Genomic DNA, 23040 nt, shown 5'->3' with positions numbered 1-23040 from the left:
TTCCACCTACTGCATCTAGAACCTGAGCCAGCAATTTTTTTTTTTTTTTGGGGGGGGGGAGGAGCCCACTAGTTTAGGAAGCCTTCCTCATACCTCCTCTGCATGGTAGTCAGGCAAAGTTTTGGGACAAACTATTTATGGTTCATGGCAAAATGAGACTGGCACGCTTAACCATAGATAGATTTTGTTAAAAGTTACGACTGAGATAAAAGCACAAAGGATATATTGCAGCAAGTGAGACAGAATGCCTAAAATTCACTTCTGTAGAAGTTTCGTTAATGGTTTTTATGTTGTATACTTAGATGCAACTATCTATTAGTTTTAAATATAGGCTTCAGATACTCAATTAGGTCCATGAGAACGAACTCAAGCTCTCACAGGTACTATTACTCTCAGGCCTAAAATTGTATCAGATATTAGGATAAGTGTCTAATAACAAGTTGTCTGGTACACTCTGGACCTCCAACCTCTTGAAGGTTAACAAGTTATACTAATACCTGTTAGGAACAACTCAGCTATAGCTAATCCTTCCTTGGAAAAAAGAAATGGTCTACATGACCTCTTGAGGTCTGTTCCAGTTCTACAGACGATATGGAGGATTATATGGATACCCCAGCTACACAAACAAACCACTTAGGAAGTCAAACCAAAAACTTGAAGCCATTTAAACATCCAGGATGTGTGTGGAACCTTGACTTCTCCCCAAGGTTGATAGAATTTTTGGTTAATGACCTCTTAGCAAAGAGGTCAAAGACCATTTGCTGAAACTCATCATTTCAGAATAAGAATAACTGAATAAGACATAGTGTAACATTTTAAGCTCACCTTAATGTTAAAAAAAAAAGAATCAGAACTATTGGTGGCTTTGTCAAAGAATTTTCATATCTTAAATGGGACTGCAGAAAGAGCCAAGAAAATCTCACCTGACAGACTGCAACAAGTAAAATTGAAAAATGTTTAAACTGTTTCTCTTGGATGGATACTTAAAGGCTCATTAAGCAAAAGAGTTTCAGGAATTTGATGCAGTTCTTTAATGCTAGGATAAAACCAGAAATTCCTTTTTTCCCCAGTTTCTTTGCTAACTGGAGTTCTAAATAATAATCTCACATATCATAGACTTAGAAATGAATCTTCTACCTTATATTTGATTTTAGGACAATAGGATTAGACATTATTTCTTTTGGTCCCACACATCTCACTTAAAATACAGGTACAGAACAAGTATTCAGCAAACCTGTCAGCTTACTGGATAAGTAAACCCCCTTTTGATACTAGGCTTAACCAGTATTTTAACTTGCCTGTAACCATTAAGTTGATCTCACTGAATATGAAATCAATTTAAAATAGTTCAGAACTTTTTTTTTCTTTCAGAAAAAGGCAAATGTACTTTTGCAGACCTACAAAAAGCCTGTCAAAGCACCAAATAGAAGAAAATATTCAAGTAGCAAAATTATTTTTCAGTACTCTTGTTTGCAAAATATATATATATTTTTACACACACAATTACCATTACTCTGAGCATACACATAATCAACAAAATGTTACATATTACTAACCTTTATTGTCTGCAGCTATAAATCCAAGAATGTTTTCATGCCGTAGCATAACTGTTTGATAAATTTCTGCCTCACGAAACCATGAGCGTTCTTCTCTTGAAGAGAATATCTTCACAGCAACTTCTTCTCCTCTCCACTTTCCTCGCCATACTTCTCCAAAGCGACCCTTACCAATGCTTTCTTGAAGTACTATAGTTCTTGCAATTGTTCTTTGCACAAGTAAAGGTAAACCTAAAAAGAAGATTTAACATTAAACATCATCTATTTAAACAGTAAAGCAAGCACTTATCCATATTCCATTCAGTTATTTCTTTTAGAATGCACATAAACTCTAAGAGTTATCAGCTTGTTGGGGACTGCTAACAAGCATGTGCTTAAGATGCTACCTCAATCATAAATGCCAGTAATACAAGTATTGAAAGATATTATGTTAAAACTGCCTTTATAGTTGTTAATAGGAACATGCAAATTTCCTTTCAGTTTAGAATTTTGACAATTGTTGATCCATAAATTAATCCATAAATTTAATAAAAAAAAATAATCAGGATTGACATTTTCTTCATGATCTGCCCATAGCTCTCCTCAGAAAGGAGTTCAAAAGCACCTCTGCTACTGTTGCATTTACTTAATTCCTCACTAGATAAGATTGAGTCTCTTTCCAAGTTAAGATAATCCATGCTTATCAGTAATACCGTCAAACTTTCAGGCTGATGGCTCAAATACACCAGTAGCCTGTTAGTGTTCTCAAACCATGGCAACAGAAGAAAACCTTGTAACACAAACTTCCTATTTTATGGGCGCCTCACTATCATTCTACCTAAGAAAAATGCTTACATTCAAAAGGCTATATAGCTTCAGAACATCTACATGTTTTCAACTTGCAGCACCTCATGACATACGTCAATATATCAGTACAATGAGCAAGTAGCACTGGTACTCCCCCAACTATCCTCACATACAGGGTGTTCGTTTTGTTTAAGTCTTTCCTGTTGTAACAGCCTTTTTTCTGGGGAATCCTGTAGCGATACTATGTTGTAGGATGATTACATCAGCCAGGTTATTTGCTCACAATAAGCTCTTTTAGCATATAGGATTACTTTGGAAGTGTTTGATTTAAGTAAAATAACTACTCCATAACCACCGTTCCAATAGCTGATACAAGAATATCTGCATTTCCTAATGCTACAGAAAATAAATCACAGCCAATACCTCTTGAGTAACTAGCTCCTGTCCATCTTTGGACATTCCTTGCAAACAGCAGTGCTAGAAGGACATCTGACATGGTCAGCAGCATTGCTACGCTTGTGTCTCTGAGGAATGCAAGTTAGAACACTGTGGTGTTCAGAAGTCACCCTTGAGAATTCCAAATCTACATAGGTGGTACTGACAACATGCAGCATCTATGTGAAGGGGGGAGTGGGGGGGGGGGGGGAAGGACACCATACCATGGATTTAATCGTTGCCAGATGATGCAATACATTTTGCTGAGAGAATTTAAGCTTTTGCTGCAATAGCTGTCCTCAGAACAATCGTGCTGTGTTCGAACTGTGAAGGCTTATTTGCACTCTTTTAGGACAGAGTTTTGAAATGCAGAACAGGCAAGACTAGAACAATTACAGGACCCTCAAACTCAGCCCTGAAAATGTGAACTCTTACTCTGTCGGCCAGAGAAAGCTTCTTTCTACTTATGCACTACTGCAAAACCTACAGATAAGGTTTAAGTACAAACTAATTTTGTATATATGAAAGTGGCAATTTGTCTAATATTTTGTTTTTCTACAGCTGTTTTAGAAAACTGTTTGTACACCTTCAATTTTAGATGCACAGCTTTCAACTTACTGAACCATTTATAGATGTCACTTTTTGTTAAAGAAATTAGCATGTCTAAGGACATCAGCCACATTAAGATGTTACAGTACCATAAAAACCCTGGGAACTGGTATCTATCCACCTTGCTGCTATACTGCTTTTTACAATATTTACAAGATTCATTTACTTCTGTTTTCTGCAACTGTGCTTACTTTCTTACTTTTGCTACTGCTTGTCAGAAAGTCAGAAGACTGGAATCCACATTCATCTTAAAACCGTAAGAAAAAACAAGTTTTTTTTTTTTTTTTTAAACAGACACTTAGCAGTCTCCTCCTCTTTTTGTGTAAAAACAAAAAAGAATCCCCCTCCCCCCAAACTAAATAACTCTCTCTATGCCAGGAATCTTCCTCTGAAGAGTAATCCAAAAGCCCCTGAAATGGGAAAATTCCATTTCCTTCCAGCCTCTATGAAATTGCAGATAAGTTACTGAACAGTTTTACATCCAGTTCTTCAACGAATATTGATATTGAAACAAGCTGACTTTTAAGGCAGTTAGAAATCCAAAGGGCCACAGTTCCTGCATCAACTCATCTACCAATAACCAAAGCTTCTGTCTCCCCTGCTTTATAGGATTCTTCCTGGTTCACTGCAGGAAAGTTGTCTTCCCATTCCCCGCTTGGAAAGCTACAGGTGGGCCCTGCAATCTGCCTATCCACTATGTATTTGTTGCTTCAGAAACTCCCATTGTGACCTGAAAAAAAAAAAAAAAAAATCATTCTCTGCTTCAAGAGATGTTCAAACTGTTCTCTTTAGATCCTTCTTCTGAAGCCTAAGCTTCTATTTTACATCTTCTATTAATTCCTTTCATCAAATCTCTAATTGTTTCAGGTCTTGTTTTTTTTTTGTTTTTTTGTGGAACACCAGGCAAACACTAACATAAGTCAAAGACTAAATAACTTATACCAGCTTACTATTTATCATGGTAGAAAATGTTTCCTACTTCCCTTTTGATCTGAGCAGTAAGCTCGTTTTTAGAGTTTTGTACATTTCTCCGTTTTATATGCTTCTCAGAGAATAATATAATACAAGACTGTAGTGGAATCATTTTTATCTGATTACAAACTCCTTCAGTCCCCCTGAGCATGGTATGGATCTAAGAGAACATTTACTTTAGGTCACCATCCCAAACACTTCTATCGTGCATCTTAAAAAGACCATTCTGTGCCAGTTAACTGGGGCTTTTCCAACTAGGTCTGGATCATTTTCTCTTCTATACATTTCCATTGTGTTTCTTGCAACCTTTCTCCACAACAACATCCCTTTCATACACTTCAGTTATGATAGGATTAAGTACTAGTTTAACTAGCAGCTTGGACATCTCCCCCTCCAAGTTTATTCCATAAAGATATAGTCATCTCAGTTTTAAATACACAATCCAGACTTTGTCATAGAAAATACACATTTCAATGAGATGCAATTGCTGCAGGCATTCCAGGACACAAGAAAGTATCATTCAAGTGCTAGGGCACAGAAAGGTTGAGAGTTTACATAGTAAGTGATTGACTAATTTGGAGTCAAAGTGATGTAAGCCATGGCAAATATATACACATTATTAACAGTACAGAAAATAAGTACTGAAGCAGTTCCTATTTCATTCATAGTAAAAGGGAGGTACAGAACACTGAGTAAGAGTAATACTTGTCTTGAACAGCTGAACAAGTCACTGCTGCTAAAAATCCTAAAGTCAAAAGACTGCATACATAAGATATTCCCTATAAAAAAAAAACAACAAAAAAACTGTGCATGTTTTCATAAAAGTTCATCTTTCATGCATAAAAACAAATGAGTAAAGTCTTCCCTAAGAGTAAGTTATATTCAACTAGTTTTCCTCTGACACAGCCATCAGTAGCCAATGCTCAGGTAGTATAACGAGTCAGGTGCTCTGTGAGTCTAGAACAGCATGAGTGTTCTGATGCTCTAAAACTAAATGATTCCCCCTCCACACACACTTTGATTATCAAATTAAAGAGTCATCAGGGAAGGAAAGATTCAGTAGCTTTTAACCACTTGCTCTGGAGGAAAAAATCACGTAAGTTTCTCTTCTGACAGCAATTCCCAGCTTTTCCAAGAACTAATTTTCAAGGAGTACTTCCAGAGAATATTTTCAAGCATAACAATAGGCTCAGAAGCACCAGAGGGAGGAAGGCAAAAAGGAAGATGAAGGGATATTCTGAACAGCAAATGGAAAGATCAATTAACAGCCAAATCTGAATTAACACAATCATAGCCTAACTTTTGATTCAAAGAGTTGAGGGAAAGCAGACAAGCAGAAAGCTGCAGGAGTACAGTGAGGATCTAGACAAGCTACAGGGAACAAATGACTAGACTGTACATTAAAACAAGTAACATGATCAAACACAGTTTCAAAGTAAAACTTTAAAGGCCTTTTTTACTAACCTTACTGAAGCTTTAGGAGCTAGTACATTGCAGATTACAGAAGATAACTTCTTTACAGCCTTTTTTACTTAATGTCTGCAGGTAGAGACTTTTCCTAAACCACTTGATGCTCCCAAAAGCATAATGGCTGTACATTGTAGCTTCTTGGACCCCCAAAACATGAATTTCAGATTCATATTCTCTTACTAGATCTCTTACGTCTCTATATCTGCCTACAAAGGATGTAACAGAGGAAAGAGTCCAGCATTTTAACATCAAATTCTACCCCAGTATATTACAAGTTCTATCAGTTTCATTATTTGAATTAAATATCTTGTTTACTAAATGAGCAGATTGAGATAAACACAAACTACTAAAGTTCCAGTCCTAAACTGAGAGCAGCTTTCCCTGTTGTGATCAAATCTTATTTGGGTACACCAAATCTTTCTCAACTGAAACACAACTGTCCATACATTCAGTCTAACCTCAACTTCTTCCATGGATTTGTGACTAAGGGTGACTTACTCTGACCTATACTCTAAACAGGTTTAGCAAGTCATGTCACTTTGTTTGACTAGAGCAATGGACTCTAAACAGTTCTGCCAGTTACTGCCATGGGGAAATACAACCTAGGTATTCACTTTTTCTATAATATTTTCAATTTTGGACAACTGAAGTATTCAGAAATTGAGAATCAAACACTAATATTTCTTGGCAGAAAAAATACTCTGAAAGTGCATGGGTCTTTTAGTAGGTATACATTTGCAAGTAGCAGGAATAATTTTTAATATTACACTATTTAAACTTTATATACAGTAGAAAGCTGAGGACAGGTTGAAGTACAACCTGATGCTTCACTCCTGTAGAGCATAAATACCTTAACGTGGATCAAAGATGATTTTATCTATGCAATGATTTGTCTGACACATCATCCCCTATCAATGCCTACTAAACCAGATTTCTGTGACAGAGACTACCACAACCCTATAAGCAACTAGGCCAGGGTTATGATAGCAGCAGCTAAATGCAGGGAACAGCGACTGCTGCCTCATCCTCCCAGAGCAACACTTGAAGTCAGAATTAAAATTAATAAAAATCAAAAGATAAAAGTTTCAGACATGTTCTACACACTGCATCTGTTCTATACATACAGAAACAGATATTTGCATATTTGCTGATACAACACCTTCTGTAAAGGGAAACCTAGCTAAAATATTAACTTGTACTTAGAATATCCTTCACATATCAATAGCTGAAAGTATAAATAAATTTCAGTTTAAAGCTAAAGAAAAACTTCTTGAGCTGTCTCAGAAGCGTGTAAGATAGGAATATATATATGCTATGCAGAACAAACAGTATATGACTGAGCTTTACATTAGTATGGGAACATTCATTAGTAAGGGAACATAGAGGGAGCAAAACAGTTATGATAGTCTGATATGCAGAGAATCACATTTGGCTAAACTTGCAGAATAAGGAACAAGAACAGCAACTAAACTTGATTTTTATATTTTTTCTTCAGTATATTGAACCTTCATTGATATATTGCATCTATATGAAGGCAGCTTCTTTATTTTTGCTCATTTTTCCAGTTAAGGTTAAGTAGATTTGATAATATTAAAAAAAAAACAAAAAAACCCCACCCTTAAAACTCTTAACGCAGATTAATTACAATTAGAAGTGTGACATTACCTGACCCAGAGCCTGAAGTTGTCATATCATAAATTAAATCTTTTAAAGTAGTTCCTTCTGATATGAAGGGACGATCTAATGAGGGGTCTTCTTCACTTGGTACGCGGTGATGAATTACAGTACGATTATGACAAAGATACAGAATCAACATTAGTGAAATGCAGACAAAGCAGACAGGTCCAGCAATGACAGCTGCCAGTTCCACAGGTCCTAGATTAGAAGCAGGTTTTCCTGGAGTTGGGCCTGTCGGGGGGGGGGGGAGGGGGGGAGGAAGGGAAAAAAGGTAAAACTGAAGTCTTTGTGACTGTAATTCATAGTGAACTTCCAATCATTTTAATGCATTTATTAAATTAGAACTCATGAACAGTAACTTTCAAGAATCAAAATCAGTATTACAAAGGACAAAAGCAACTGTATAATTACTCACAGTTTATATTTCACTTGCATTTAAGTCTTCAAAATTGGTTCTGACATTCCAACCCAGAATATTACTTTCTTGTTCCAAAGCTCTTAAAATTGTAATTACAGATTTTAAGTTGAACTTTGGGCCTCTTAACTTACATACGCATTCAAAAACTTCCACTCTTACAGAATTTTCTGTTGTTAACTTAAAAGAAAAGTTAATAAGCCCTAAACCGCTTACCTGGTGTTGGAATTGGAAGCTCTATTTTATTGCAGAGGTCTTTGTCACAGCAATGAGGCAAAGTAATAACTCCATCTCTGGAGGAGGGAGCACAAACAAATGGCCTGTCTCGGGGAATCAGATCAATTTCTGCTATACACATGCTATTGTGTATGACTTTGTCCACAGTCCGTGTTACTGAGGCAAAACAGAGCCCATCTGTCACACACGTAAAGTTGTCTTTTGTACAGAGATGGCAATAACATTGTAATGCTGTATTGAGAAAAGAATTAATGTTAGTTGTTACGTATTTTGAATTGTGAAACAATTTGAATGATCTCAAGAAATAAGTTTGAAACACTAGAGGCCTGTAATCTTTTTAGTTAATAAACACAGAGTTGTAACACTAAAGACAAATACTATAATGCTTTTTAGGCGGACAATGAAATTAGGAGATGAGAAGATGAACAAAGTCAAACTTGAAGTCATCTCTCCTTATACAATTACAGATTAAAAAAAGACTGATCCTAGCTGTTTCTCCAGATGGTCAAGTTCTGTTACAGTCTCTCATAGTAAAAAATTTAGACTTTTTATGACACTATCTTCTACAACATTCAGCATGCAGTCCTACCCTTTTCAAAACCAATACAAATAATGCCATTTTCACTGCAACTAACAACGTGACAAACAATATGCTGCTGGCTACTTAAGGTTAATGCTGTATATATTACACGATAGCTTTCAGAATTTTTGCTGAGGAAGGGGCATATAAAGACTTAATCCTCACCAAAAACAAACAAACAAAAACAAAAAAAAAACATCCTGAGAACATATCTTTTCACATAAGCAAAAGATGGTTTTGACTTTTTATTTATGAATCTGCAGAAAAATATTGCCTTACATTACTCAGTGTCTTGGTTTGCTAGAACTACCAATAGCACTATAAAATTGAGGGGAGGAAGGAGGGGAAGATAACTAGGTTTTATTCATTAAATCTCGGAAGTTCTGGAGAGGGAAGTCTACTAATCCAATTTCTCTCTCCATTTCTTCCTGCATTTACAATACCAAAGCCAGAAAACAGCATAAAAGCAACAACAACAATCACTAGCGCACTCTGACTCTACTTGTTTGTGGGGAGGAAAAGCTGTGTACAACCTTCAAGCAGAAGCAAGAATATGCCGTTTCAAAAATGAAAAATTAACTGATTTTTTTCTTCCTTAATCTGCTATCTGTACATATATGCATTAAATTTAGTGAAAGCTGCAGTTAATTCTAAACTCTAGTTAGCCCAGAAAAAAAAGTGAGACTAAAATACAGAGATTTAGACAACTGCAAATCTTAAACATTCATGCCCAGAACCACAAAAAAAATGCAATGAGCAAAATATACACAGAAAGCTATACTGACATGTAGAACTGACTAGGTCAACAGTCAAACCTAAAATATGTTAAATCTAAGCAACCAGTTAGTGGAGTCATGACCCAAGAGTGTCCCCCCCCCCCAAAGCAGGAACCTATAAGGAATTTATAATATATATTTTATCTTTCATAACCAAGAACAACATGATTTAGAGAGGAAGTGATAATTCAAGAGATTTCATATGCATGCAGATCCTGTATATCCTCCAGCTGGAACAGCAGATGTTTCCATGAAGATATTCTTTAACCAAGGATGACAAATGTCAGATTGAAAAGCAGATAAAATTAGCAGAAAACAATATAATATATGCTCTCACACAATCAACTCTAGAAATTCTGAAGGACTCCAAGTGTAATGCAAGATGACAAACTTCTTTCAAGGGTACAAAAATCTCGCACCAGAGGCAACTCAAGGAGGCACAGTAAAAGATGCCCTGAAATCTGAGATTTGGCTCTTCACCTAAATTCAACAGATTAAGATAAACTGTTTGAACTGCCTATGAACCTCCATCCCTCTTTATCCTTAGATATCATGGATTTCAATAAAGGGCAATCTGATCTCAAATATACATTTCATTTAGAATTCACATTTCTGAGTTCCCACAACCCCCCACTAAGTTTTCTGAATCAAATCTAAGTCTTGCCTGTCACCTTACTTTAAGTAGTAAAATTGTTTATTAAAGTTCTTAGGACCAGCTACAGAAAGCTAACCCACATGTCAGAAATGGTCAGCACCCCACAGACAAGTGAGGGGGAGGGGAAGAGAAGAGTACATGGGGTTGTGAAAGGATTTGTTTAGTATGAAGATTTGTTCAAATAATTAAAAATTATATGAAGTGATAACTTGCACTCAGAAAGTTAAGTCTTCTTAACAGTACTGCTTTTTGAAGATGTAGATTTTTTTCCTCATAGAAGTAAGGAAGTCCCTATTATTCAAAGTTTATCTATGAGAACATTTACCAAAACCACACCAACAGTAAAATAATCTCTAATTTACACTTCAGCAAACTATTTCTGGAACCCAATTAAATCCATTTAAAGTTTCCTAAAATATCCACAGACTGATAAGCATATTTCTTTCTCCCTCCATAAGGCTTTCAGAATGGAACTTTATTCCTCTTCAAACAAGCTAACCCTTGCAAGTCATTATCTCATATGCTTCATCCAAGACATATTTTTCCATTAAATAGTCTTCTTGGCTCATCATAAATATCTCATGCACCTGAATGCCTATATATGAGTTAGATATTCAATAAGACTATCTTTACATTAAGCCTCTGTATAGATGCTAAGTTCCTTGAAGTGAAAAATGAGTAAGCATAACAAGGTCACCTCAAACAACATCTCCCTGATCATACGAAATTGTAAAGACATGCTGATATCACTCTTTGACTAAATAAAGAGTTGGGCCAAAGTCTTATCTTCCTTATTCATTTTGTCCTTGTCTTTTGCTACATAGTTCCCAAGTGCAATTTGCTAAGACAATTTATACCGTCTCCACAGTTTAATGCCACTATCTTCTAGTTTCCTATCAAGACATAGTACACCGTCAGACACAACTGAATTGTTTTCTTAACACAAATACATCTGTACTTGCTTCTGAAGCTACTCTTCCCCCTCCCCACTTTAAGAAGCAGAAGACAATGCTTTAGCAGTTGAATAGTCAAGCTTCTCAGAACACAAGTTTTTTGCTGCTCTCTGGTGGACGTAGTCTTACAAAATCAAATCAATGAATACTGCAGCCACCTTAATACTTTTGACATTTACAATTCTTTATGCATCACAACCCAAATGGGCAACAGTAGAATTTCCATATTTTACTAACAGGAAAACTGAATTAAGTGTCTTCAACAACAATACATATCAGGATGAGAAGAAATAGAATTTTAATATCTTTGCACAAATCTCAGTCTCCACTTACCTACATGTAAAAGAACAAAGAATATGAATAAATGAACACTTTATAGATGAGATTTAATACTGGGTAGTAAAGGAGGAGTTGTCAATAACCAACATTCAGTTAAAACAAGTGTTTTCATTAATATCAGCGTTTTCATTTATATCATAATATCAAAGAGAACAATTTATTAATTCACCCTGTTGTCATCTTGGAGATAAAGTAAAAGCTTTTTTTCCCCCCTCCAAGTAGTTCATTTTTCCTCAGGGAAGCATTATAGCCATTTCAGAAATTCAGAGAGAATCCAGTCAGGTCTCCAAGTCCACTTAAAATAAATATTCTTTTTAGACAGAGTTGGTCGATAACAGTATGCCATCAAAGAATCACTACTGTAATCTAGTTTTCCAAAGCCAGTAATTTCTTCCAGGTATAATATATTCCAATACATTTTGAAAACAACTTTTAAAGATAATAACACAAGAAGCCCCTTTAAAACTACTTAAACTCAAAGATGGGGAGAAGGGGGGAGGAAGGAGAAACTGATCCAAGTTTTAGTTCATGCTTTTAATTGCAGTGAACAGCAACTTTACTCTCTCTCTCTCTTTTTTTTTTTTTTAAATGTATTACAACAGTATTTGGATACAACCAGCAGTTTGAAGCTCCACTGCTGACTAATGGAAGGTCATTTCTGTTTGAATGATACAAGATAAGGCAAGAGAAAGAAAGTACAGATATAGCTAAGTGAATGAACTGAAGGTAATACAGATGACCAGTGACAAAGTCAAGAACAGGAATCAGGTCTCCATAGTAGTTCAGTGCCTTTTCTATTGCATTTCTTCACTGTGCCCTGAACATCCTGCATAATCATTCCCCCTTTATGTGTCTGATTACCATAATAAAGAAAACTGAGAAAATGCAGTTATAAAAATGAATATATAAAATATATCATAATATATATCACATTATCCACAGCATATTTCTTGTAACTTGAGCTGATTTAACAATAGATTAGCCTCTCGTACTGAATGCAATTACTTGAATAATTTCTCCGGCTCAGACCTTCAGTTTGACAGTTTCATGTTCCTGTCTTTAAAAAGTCTCTCTTCTCTGGATGTTGCAGAGTAGACAATCCACACTGAGGGTGAAATAAGCTGGCAACATAAGTGTGACACAGTGAAACCACAAACCTTGACAAGAGTTAAGAAAGCTGTTTCTGAAGGGCTCAGATATCGATGCTAATACAATATGTAGACAGAACAGAATTAAATAAACCCTGTTCACTTAGCTTTTATAAATGTGTATCATTAGACACCTAAAAACAGTTTTCTGTATCTGATACCTTCCTTAAGTAAAAAAATTGCATAAAGCCTTTATTTTCAGAATTACGTAAAACTCTGAATCATTATACAGTATTTGCTAACATCCTGCAGAATTACTGGAATCGGACAGTTTACAATGCTTAGAACACCACCTTCGGTCAAAGAAGTTCTAGACAGAAATCATATATATGGAAATAGTGTATTTCAGAACATGCTACTAAAGGTATTAAAACACTTCAAGACTTCCAAAACATTTTACAAAATAATACCACATCTCAAAACTAATGATTAATCATTTTATTTATAATATTAATACTTGTAATTATTTAATCATTAATCTTTATTTTACAAATAAAAAACCTGTCACAGCAGAAGTCAAATAATCACAGGCCCAACAGCAGCACTACGCTGAACAGGAACCTCCAGATCCTTCTCCTGTGATATTGTAACTATTTTCCTATGGAAAATAGAAATGACACTTTGAAACAAACAAACAAAAAAATAGTACCACCAGAAGAAAAATCAGGACTTTGTTTCCACAAGCTACAGAGTCTGATGGGAGAAAAGAATGAGGCTAAGATGTGTAAAAGACAGTGAGAGTTCTTTGGGAGATGAGTGAAAGGGTTGCAGTGTTTGTGAGTACTTCTTTCCCTATCCAATAAATTTTGTCAGAAGCAAAACCACAATACAGGAGGGTGCTGTCAGCTTCCCGTTTTCTTATTTATATACTCCCCTCAGATAGTACGACCGAGAGAAATCTCTAGCTCAAGAAGCAAAAAATGTTCAGATCTTACCATGTCTAGGACAAGGGTACACTTTTTAATTGTGATACTTCATGACCTTTACCAAGTCCTTCTTCTTACAAAGGCACTAATTAAGTTCAAGTGTTGCACAGGAGTATCAAGTTTTCAGGACAGCTTTCACTGTATTACACTCCTTCCTTCCTTGTTAAGGAAAACCTCCACTGAAAACAGCACTTTGGGGCAACTACAGTGATGCACTCAAGAAGGCAGACAACCTATTTTATTAAGGCACTATCCTCAACTTGCAGGTAATGATAAAACCTTGTGATTGATCCCAGCTTTGAAAAAGGAATATTATGTAGGTAGGTGTAGTGTAGGTGCTGAACGGCACTAACCATTTTTGCAACTCACAAGTGTGTTTATGCCTCTACAGCAAGATATGTTAGAAATTTGTTTCTGATATTCTTCCATGGAAGAATGTTTTAGAAAAAACAAAAGAAAGTTAGAATTAGAAACCTAGATCACCATCTTTATGAAAGAAGTAGACGAATGAAGAACTCTGTACTTTTAAATTCACTTCAGCATACAAATCAGGTTCACTCACTATAACAAATGAGTTGTGTGACTTCCCAGAATTTTGGCAAGATGAAAGACTATTTATGGTTCCACAGTGTGGAGAGGGAGAAGAAAACAAACAAACAAGCAGCAGTTCAACTAGCTGCTGTGATTTGTGACATGTCTGACCTCCATATAAATGATATCATGAGAGGATTCGTTTCTGCAATAATGCTAGCACCAGAAATGATCAGAAAGTGTCCAGCTTTTGTCAACACACGATAAGAATACTAAGTAACGGGAGGCAAAGCCTATGTTGCATCACTACTTCATCAACTTGGACCACAATGTTCAGGAAAAAAAAAAAATTCAAGTCCAATTTCAGAGGACTTGTCTATGAGCTAAGGACTAAAGGATCCCAGACTATAATAGTGGTGCTATTAAAAAAGCCACATCCACACACCACTTCCATCCTTAAGCTTTTCTATGGAAAATTATTTTAGCCTTGGAAATCTATGGCAATCCAGCCTTGTTTCCATGTAAAACTTAGATCTTGCTTTCATGACTGAAATCAAACGAAAATTCTTGATTGCTCAGAGGCATTAAATGGGAAAAGAAAAATTCAAAGCTCAAATCAAGGTAAAATTCCCCTCAATATCTAAATTTGATGTTTTACATAAGAAAGCTTTAAATTATTAAAGGCTGATGCATCTTTTTAAGCACACACACACACGAAAAGGTAATTCAAGCTTACTTCACTGTTTCCATTTAAAAAATTCTCCATCTTCTTTAATAAAGATACAAGCAATTAATATGGTATTTTAGTATACTAAGTTATATTTTGCCTTAAGTAATATTTTCTTTGCAGCATGATTACTATCTTAAAGTGAAATGTGAACAGCATAGTAAAAACCCAGATTGAGGGATGTCTTCAAGTTGTAACTGAGAGTGTCATGGTACATCTCCTTTTCCTCTTCAAAATCCAGAGCAATATACATGCTGTCTATAGAAGAATTCATAGAGTGGCACTCATTATAAAATACAGGTTTTGTATATTGATTGCTATTATCTAACATACTACAGAAGCTGAAATCTAAATCAATTGGACAGTAAAGCATATATATCATTTATAAGTCTCATAATCACTTTAGTTTTTGCTTTTGCAAATGTTACTAACAACATCTGTTTCACACATCACCTATCCAGCAGTATACCTCTGATATCACATCTCTTACAAAAGACCATAGGTATGGAGTGGCCAAAGGGACAGAACTGTTTTCCTGTACAGTATTCGCTTAAGATTTTGTTTCCCCATGTTTTGGGCCTCACAGCACAAAGATTAGCTGTTCAACTATTAACACAAAAATCATCTACCTAAATCATCACTAGTTTTCAGAACTGACAGTGGCAGCACACCACAATGTGCATTAGTTTAGTTAAAACATCTAACCTCGGACTTGAGAGCCTTTCCCCTTCACTACACGGAACATTCAACGCGTCGCTCCCTGAGCTGATGCCTCCTATCTCTCCTCCCCCATGTACTGTTTGTAAGCACCCTCAGCACGCCGAGAGGAGCCTGCCTGCAAGCATAGCGGGTTTCCCCTAGCCCGTTGACGAAGCCAATGCAGACAGAAGTTTTCCAAAGGAGACATCATCCCCAAGCGGTTAGTTTTTACAGTCTGCTCTGCTCCAACCACCCAGACGCAAAACAACAGTGACCTCAAGGGAGGGAGGGGTGTGCTCCGCCACCGGGAGCCTCGTTACCTTGGCGGGCCACAGCGGCTCGCCCCCTCGGAGGGAAGGAGCGGCCGGGGTCCGCCACAGGGGTGGCAGCAGAGCGGGGAGTACTCTGGGGAGATGCTCTGCGGGGCAAGGCTGGCGAGGGGGAAGGAAAGCCGGGGAAGAGGCTGCTCTCCCGAGGCCGCGGGGGGTACCTCGTCCATCCCTCACCGCCCCCTCAGCGCAAGCCGCCAGCGCCCCTCCTCAACCCGCGGCATCACGCCTGCCCTGCGCCGCTGCCCTCGGCCAACAAAGGGACGCGCCGTCCCCGGCCTCTGCCAGGCTCGGACACGGCGGGGGGGGGGGGAGGGACACGACTCCGCCCCAACCGGCCCCTCCGCCATGTTGTTGAAAGGAACCGACAAGGCTCGCCGACCACCGCCGCTCTCCGCCCCCCCGGCACCACCTCCCGTGCTTCCTCCCTCCTCTCCCTCCCTACACGCCCACATGCACTCACCGGCCGCCCCGGGGAAGAGCAGCGCGGCCACCAGGCACAGCAGGGCCCAGGGCCACCGAGGAGCCGTTAACGCCATGGTCCGGTCCCGAACCCGCAGAGCGATGGCGCGCGCGCACCCGCGAGCCAGGACTCCAGTTCACAACCCCCCGCCCCGCCCGGCCCGGCCCGGCCCCGGGCCCGGCCCCGCCCCCCTGCCCGCGAGAGAAATGGAGAGGCGCGCGCCGCCTGCACCTCCTCAGCTGGCCGTGGCCACTAATGTAACTGACACAGAGGCTCCGCCTGATTGGCCGCTCCCGCGAGCCCCGCCCGCCCAGCCCGGCCCCGCCCCGCCGGCAGCTGCCGAGAGCTCGAACAACAACAGGAGCCTGGGAGCGCCCGCGGCGCGGGGGTGGTGGTGCCGGCCCCGGGGCAGCCGGGCGGCCCCCGCGGCGAGGCTCGGGGAGGTGCGCGGCCTTGGCGGGAGGCGCTTTCCGTGCGCAGGAAGCCGTGGGCTGTTCCCGGGCGCTGTGGCTTGTCCGAAACAGGCGCGAGCCGGCCTCAGACGCTGCCGGACAGCGGAGAAGCGCCCGGACATGTCACCGAGCTGCCAGCAGCGGGGAGGCCGCACTGGCGAGTACCCTTTGGCGTCTAGAACTGCTGAGTGAACGGTGAGGTGGGAGTAACGCCACTGAAGAGATGTACGGGCGGGATTTAGGCAGCCCTCACGCTGTCTTGGGAGAGCAAAGCAGCCACAGTAGCTGAAGAGTTACTCCTCTTTGCAAGCCGTGTGTGGATGGCACATGAACTAGGGGGAGTGTGCAGAGCCCTTTCATGTACTTGCTGCGCTTTCCCTCACCAGCAACCTCCTAAGAGCTGCTCTGTGGGGTGTAGACGTGACAGGCAACACTGAGAGCTTACTCCCTGCGAATGCGCTAACTAGCACGCACCGGCGACAGCCCAGCCTTGCAGCTTGCTTTGCCTTGTGGGAGCGGACGGTTTGTCTCTCTGCGGCACGCGAGCCTGTGTCGCAGGGTGCGTAGGGCTCGCGCAGTCCCCTTCACTGCACAGCCTGCGCACCCGCTGCGAACAACTGGAGCAGTCACTTTGGAAACCAAACCAAACTCACTTAGTTGTCTGAGACTACTTAGTCACAACCTGCACCAGCTAGGATTCCCCCCTTGAGGAAAATCGCCACCACCAAGATGGTTGCCTTTATCCACCATACTTTTTTAGCTTTTGCATGCATGACAGGGAAAGAGGACAGGCACTCTTCTCCCCTTCTCTGATCGGGTTACCGACTCGCTCTGGGAATCCCTCACCAGCATCCTGCCTCCTTTACCTGCCTGCCATTTCCAGATCCTGAATCAAAGTCCTTCAAGGTCAGTGTGTGCTTTTATACTACTTCTGTTGGTAGGCTTGCTTGCTCTATGGCCCTCCAGTCATAAGACAGGTAACATATCCTGTCCGCGAGCTCTTCCACATCTTATCTGCAGTCGCTCTTTTTTTTTTACAGATTTTAAACAAATTTTTGCAAGCTTCACATACCGGCCTGGAACTTCAGATTTGGCCTCCACCAAATTGTGGCTTCCCAGTTCATAGTGTGCAGGGCAGCAACCACCATGCTCCACAGTGCTGCATTTCACTTCCTTGTCATGCAGATTTACTGACTATTTTACTTGCAGTTGTTCAGCTGACACAAGTTTTATAAAAAGTCTCGTTTCTCTTACATCCTCTCTTCTGGATAGGGATCCTGTTAATATAACAGTTCAAAGTGAGGTAAATATTTATTAATTCATTCTCTTCCACTTTCTCTCCTAGCAACAATCAGCATTGTATATGAACAGTGCTTAGCTGCATTGTTTTTGCGGAGCAAAATACTGTTTTGCTGTAAATATACTTAGTGACAGTTAGTATTGGACCAAACAGCTGGATTTAATACAGATTCATGCCATAATTAAATACTGAAGTTGGCAATACCAAGCAAACACATTCTTAGTTATTCATGTATAGAAATACATAAAGGCCTAATCCTCAACTAAACTGAAATATTAGCATCAGTAAGAAATACTGAAGCACAGTTAAAATTGTTCAAATCCTGGGGCCTCTTTTAAATTTATATAGCACATTGAAACTATAACTTAAGAAATTTATATTGTGTTTGGAGGGAAAAAAATCACCATTCACTTCCTGTTACAGGCCTTCTGTAATTAAGGCTGACCCACAGAAAATATCTCTGGAGGATGGAAGGAAAAAGGAAGCAGAGTGTGGTAAAGGATTTGATTCAGGGCTTCCAATTCAGTCCTAGGGGAAGCATTTTGTGATAGCATCCTGAATGATGTTTGGCTGCCAGCCAAAGAAAGAATAAAGTAACTCACAGGTGACAGCACACCAAGATGGTTTCAAGTCACTTTCAAGTAGTGAACAGTGCCAGCACAAACTAAATATTTTTACCGGGCATCACCTTTCTCTCAGAACAGACACTAGGTGAAGACCACTGCTGAAGAAATACCTACAGTTCTGCCATCCCCTGTCCTGATCCCTGGGTACCAGGGATCTGTTATCTTGGGTACCACATCAGATTCAAGAGCCAAAGTAAACACACAGCAGAAGCAGCAATTGCAAAGATCCTCAAAGAGATTCTGGGGGCCCAGGATTACACCTTGCCTTGCTTGCTGTATTTCTTCTCCATGCAGGACTGCAGGACTGTGTCTTTACAAGGGTTACAAGAGAGGTACCTAGCATTGCCTGCTGTGTTGCGTAGTAGATTATGTTACATAGTCTGTCTGATAATGAATCAAATCTGTCGTCTTTGCTATACAAGATAGAGCAGTTGGGAAAAAAAATATGAAATACAAACGACAGCCTGAGAAGATTTAAATCATCAGCTTTTTCCCACTGTGTCTGGAAACAGTTGAATGCCAATCCACAGAAAATCAGGAGAACTTATTTATGACCACACCTGGTTATATTCATCCTTAAATATGCTAGTTAGGCAGATGAGGCTAGCTCTCACCATGTTTTAGAAATCTGAGTAGCATAATCCTTGCGAAAAGGGAACAATGAAGACATTTTAATCCAAAGGACAAAATAGTGAAGGCTGTGCTTGGGTGTCTCTTAAGACACTAGTTTATAACAGATCTGAGGCAAAACTGACGTTATACTCCAAAACTCAGATCCGTATCATGGAACCCTGCAAGTTGTGCTCAACTCAGTTACAGTCTCAGAAACTGCCATTACTGGTTTCTCAACAGCTTGTGCCTTTAATTAGGAAAAAGTAGTTTTAAAAGTTCTTAAAAGTCAATTTCAGTTTCATCCAAAATGCAAATACATACTGTTTCTTGTTATTTTTCCCATCTCCCAACATTCTGTTTGTGTTTAATCTGCATGGAGTTTCCTGCTTCCCTAGTATTGTCCTTAAGAATTGAACTCCCCAAATTCATTACTTACCCACTTAAGTTTTCTCACAGACTGAGAAAGCTTATTGCCAAATTAATAGGATGATTTAACACCCTTTCAGTGTAAGGAAATCTGACACAACACACAGTCTCCAAGATATGCGCTTGTGTAAAATGACATTTTATTCAGGAAGAAAATAACTGTTCTGCAGTTTCAAATTTTTCAAAATGGCAATAACTTCTTGGTCTTTTTCTGCAAAAATAACATGAAAAAGTTTGATTTCACTGTACTAATTTTTCAAGTCCAAAAGAAAGCAACTCTTCACCTTTGTGTGTTTATAATATTTTGACTAGGTATAGTAAATGTTTGTGCTGCAGCATTGTCTTGCAAGGGAATCTTCAGGCCACTTGTTGTCTACTTTAGTCCATCTTTGTTTTCAAGGTGCTTCCTGAGAATGGAAATAAAGTTGTAATCAGTGGAAATATATTAAGAAGAACAAGCAAGAAGCAATCATGTCTCCTAGCCTCATTTATGTCATAATTCATTGAATTTCCCCCATTCCAATTATAGAAAGATGCAAAAAATGTCATCATTTGCTAATGCATAGAACATGATGCAACAAAACATAGAAAATCCGAATTATTTGGCCTTATGAGATCTGTTTAGATCATCAAAAATGATTGAACATATTTTTAAAAATATTTGCATTTTTGATTGGGTAAAGCAGGCTATTTTACAGGGAATATCTGCAGTTTAAACACAGGTTCATTGCTAATTTCTCTACTGGAATATGGCATTTAGACACATTGTATAAAATATGCTGCACCCACAGGGAGGGAGATGAAAGAATTGAGTTTTACTTAGGGCTAGTTTTATTTCTTGTAATAATTATTGTTAGTTTTTCAGTGGGTTTTGTGATTTCTTTCTAGAAGATGGAAAGCAAAACACTTGAGAGTGCATGAAGGGTTCAAACAAAACACTGTAGTGCAAGAAAACCACCTACTAAGAAACTACATAGATCATTAAAGTATAACCAATTTTGCAAAGGGACAAATGATGAGATAGACAATTATACAAACCATAATTTTTTCTATATGTTAGTCTTTGACTAAGATCAAGTCCTTGTTTTATAAGCTGATTTACTTAAGAACACAGGCACTAATAAATAATATCTCTCTTGGCTTTTAAAGTAAAAGATTATGGAAATAAGGTAGGAAATATTATTAATGGCAATCAGTAAAAGCTCTATTGTGTTTCAGTGTAAGAGATATTGTATTCAGGCTGATAAAGCAATGAATTCTGAAAACATCTGAACAGTGATATAATGAATCTGTCTTTCAGCAATAAAATATGCATAGTTAGTCCTAGTGCGAGAGGAAATAAAGATATTGCAAAGCTGCATTTGTAGAGTTCTTATCACAGTTTTCTCTCCGTGATAATTAGCAAAATTTTATGTGCTTTTTTTACAACTAGTCAGGCATCATGATATTTACAAATTATGTTCATCAAGGAACTCAGCAAGAGAAAAATACCAAATGTGTGTCATTTACCAAACTAACAGAATAAGCCATTTTCAAAAATAAAAATTTCAGGTGCTTGATTTTGCCAATTAGTTTTACTCAAATCAGGACAGAAGGGATCAAGGTGTTCATTATTGTGCTTTTTCTACAAGCACACAAATCAGGAAGTTTAGCAAGATCTGTGAGGCTACTAAATCAGAGACAGGCAAAAGAAAACAATTTGCTGAGGTCACTATTTTATAAAATATCTAGAATTATTCAATTTATACCATTTATAAACACTGCCTGACTTATCTTATCAGTGCCTTAAAAACTAAATACGGTGGGATCATAATTATTCAAGACCAAGTTAATCATCTCCATTAACAGAAGGTCAATTAAACCTTAAGTCATATGAAATCCTTTTCCTTTGAGTTTATAGTCTGTGAAATGCACCAGACTCCTATCTCAGAAGTACTAATTGGGCAGCCCAGCAATACATCACCTCACTGTGCAGCTGTTTGGTTGCTACAGCTAACAAGCTTCTTATTCTACAGCTAATAGGTTTGCGGATATATTATAGTGTTGTAAGTTCTTCGTCTGCTGTTAAGCAGATTGCTGTAATGACAGTTTTGCTTTGCAGCTATTAAACCTCTCAAACATAATCTTTCATCCCAGCTTGTAGAGTCCATTAGCTTCAGAGCTTGTTTCCTACACATACAGCATTCAACCTCATTTGAAATCAGATATAAATGGATTTAAGAAAATGGTGTTGATTGTAACTCATTAAAGACTGGTAATATCAGAAACCCCTGTGTTAAGTCAGGCTCAGGAGTTTTGCTTTTACTATCAATGCTGCCAGTAGTAGGTTACTGCTTTAATTTATGCTAAAAGCAGGGAAGGAGAAGCATATAGCCCAAGACATGTTTACCAAACACAGAAGTGACTGAAAAGACCAGTTAGGTTAGGGAGGGGTAACAGGAACGAATAGGCTGACATCAACGGGGTCTGGAAATGACTGTGAACTGTACGTCATTGTCTGTTTGAAGGCTTTATATTGCTATAGCAACCCTGAAATTGCATGAGTTTCTCACCTCCGACTACAGTGAAGCATAGATACATTAAAGTAGCTTGCTTCTAATCAAGAAAGGATAGTTTATTTTCCCATGTGAGTACAGTTTTTAATTGCTTGAGCTCTATTTCTTCCCACGCCAAGTTGATGGTACACTTGCAATTTATTTAATTTATATAATTCAGCTGTTCTCTGTTTTTCAACAAAGGTCTGTTTTTTCCTGCATTGAAACCTAAGTTTCAGGTTGGACTCCATTTAGACTTCAGAACTTCAGTGGGGTGAGAAGAAGGTGTATAACTCACCAAAATGTAATGTCTCTTTAGCAGTGCACAGAGCACAAACTTTTCCTATTCTAGATCTCTCTGTATCCACTAGGAGCTGGGCACCCTGTGGGTTTGACAAGCTTGAGTTCTTCTCTTATAGAAGTAGGATTCGTTAAATGGAGACAAAAAAATTTCTTTGAGCAAGAAACATATTGTGGTGGTAAGCTGCTAAGACCCTAGAGCATTAGGTCTGGGGCTCTAAATTCCAGCTCCTGAGCTTGGATTAAATATCAGTCATCCTTAAAAAAAAGTCAGTTTTTTAATAAAGCTTCTGTCACTCTGTCATTAAACTAACACATCGTTTAGTTAAGTTTAAACCTACAGTAAAAAAAAAGGGAGGGGGTTAGAAAATAACAGATTCTCAGCCATGACTAACTCTTGACACTGATTTAATAGCCCTACAGAGCAGGTATGGGAGGGGATACTTTCTTCTGTAGGGTGTTGGAAGAATTGCCTGTTTCACCGCAGCTCTTCTTGTCTTGCTGCAT

At 38.7% G+C, this 23040-nt stretch overlaps 2 protein-coding genes and 1 long non-coding RNA gene across 3 annotated transcripts in view; 1 reads left to right on the top strand and 2 right to left on the bottom strand.

Moving 5' to 3' along the window:
* The window catches only part of TGFBR1 (transforming growth factor beta receptor 1), a 34537-nt gene extending 18154 nt beyond the window's left edge, over window positions 1–16383 (bottom strand). Inside the window, exons 1-4 of the mRNA XM_067291071.1 lie at window positions 16284–16383; window positions 8137–8388; window positions 7494–7736; window positions 1557–1787 (exon numbers count right to left, since the gene is read on the bottom strand). Coding sequence (XP_067147172.1) covers window positions 1557–1787; window positions 7494–7736; window positions 8137–8388; window positions 16284–16359 — 802 coding nt within the window. The 5' untranslated portion in view covers window positions 16360–16383. The remainder of the gene's footprint in view (window positions 1–1556; window positions 1788–7493; window positions 7737–8136; window positions 8389–16283) is intronic.
* A 465-nt stretch (window positions 16384–16848) lies between these two features.
* The window catches only part of LOC106491019 (uncharacterized), a 47190-nt gene continuing 40998 nt past the window's right edge, over window positions 16849–23040 (top strand). The window contains exon 1 of the long non-coding RNA XR_001293716.2: window positions 16849–16930. This is a non-coding gene — a long non-coding RNA (uncharacterized lncRNA). The remainder of the gene's footprint in view (window positions 16931–23040) is intronic.
* The window catches only part of COL15A1 (collagen type XV alpha 1 chain), a 180355-nt gene continuing 174242 nt past the window's right edge, over window positions 16928–23040 (bottom strand). The window contains exon 41 of the mRNA XM_067291066.1: window positions 16928–20106. Within this exon, the coding sequence (XP_067147167.1) occupies window positions 20095–20106 (12 nt within the window). The 3' untranslated portion in view covers window positions 16928–20094. The remainder of the gene's footprint in view (window positions 20107–23040) is intronic.

This window comes from Apteryx mantelli, chromosome 2 (assembly GCF_036417845.1).
Source record: "Apteryx mantelli isolate bAptMan1 chromosome 2, bAptMan1.hap1, whole genome shotgun sequence".
NCBI lineage: Eukaryota > Metazoa > Chordata > Aves > Apterygiformes > Apterygidae > Apteryx > Apteryx mantelli.
This window is presented reverse-complemented; position numbering and strand designations above follow the sequence as displayed.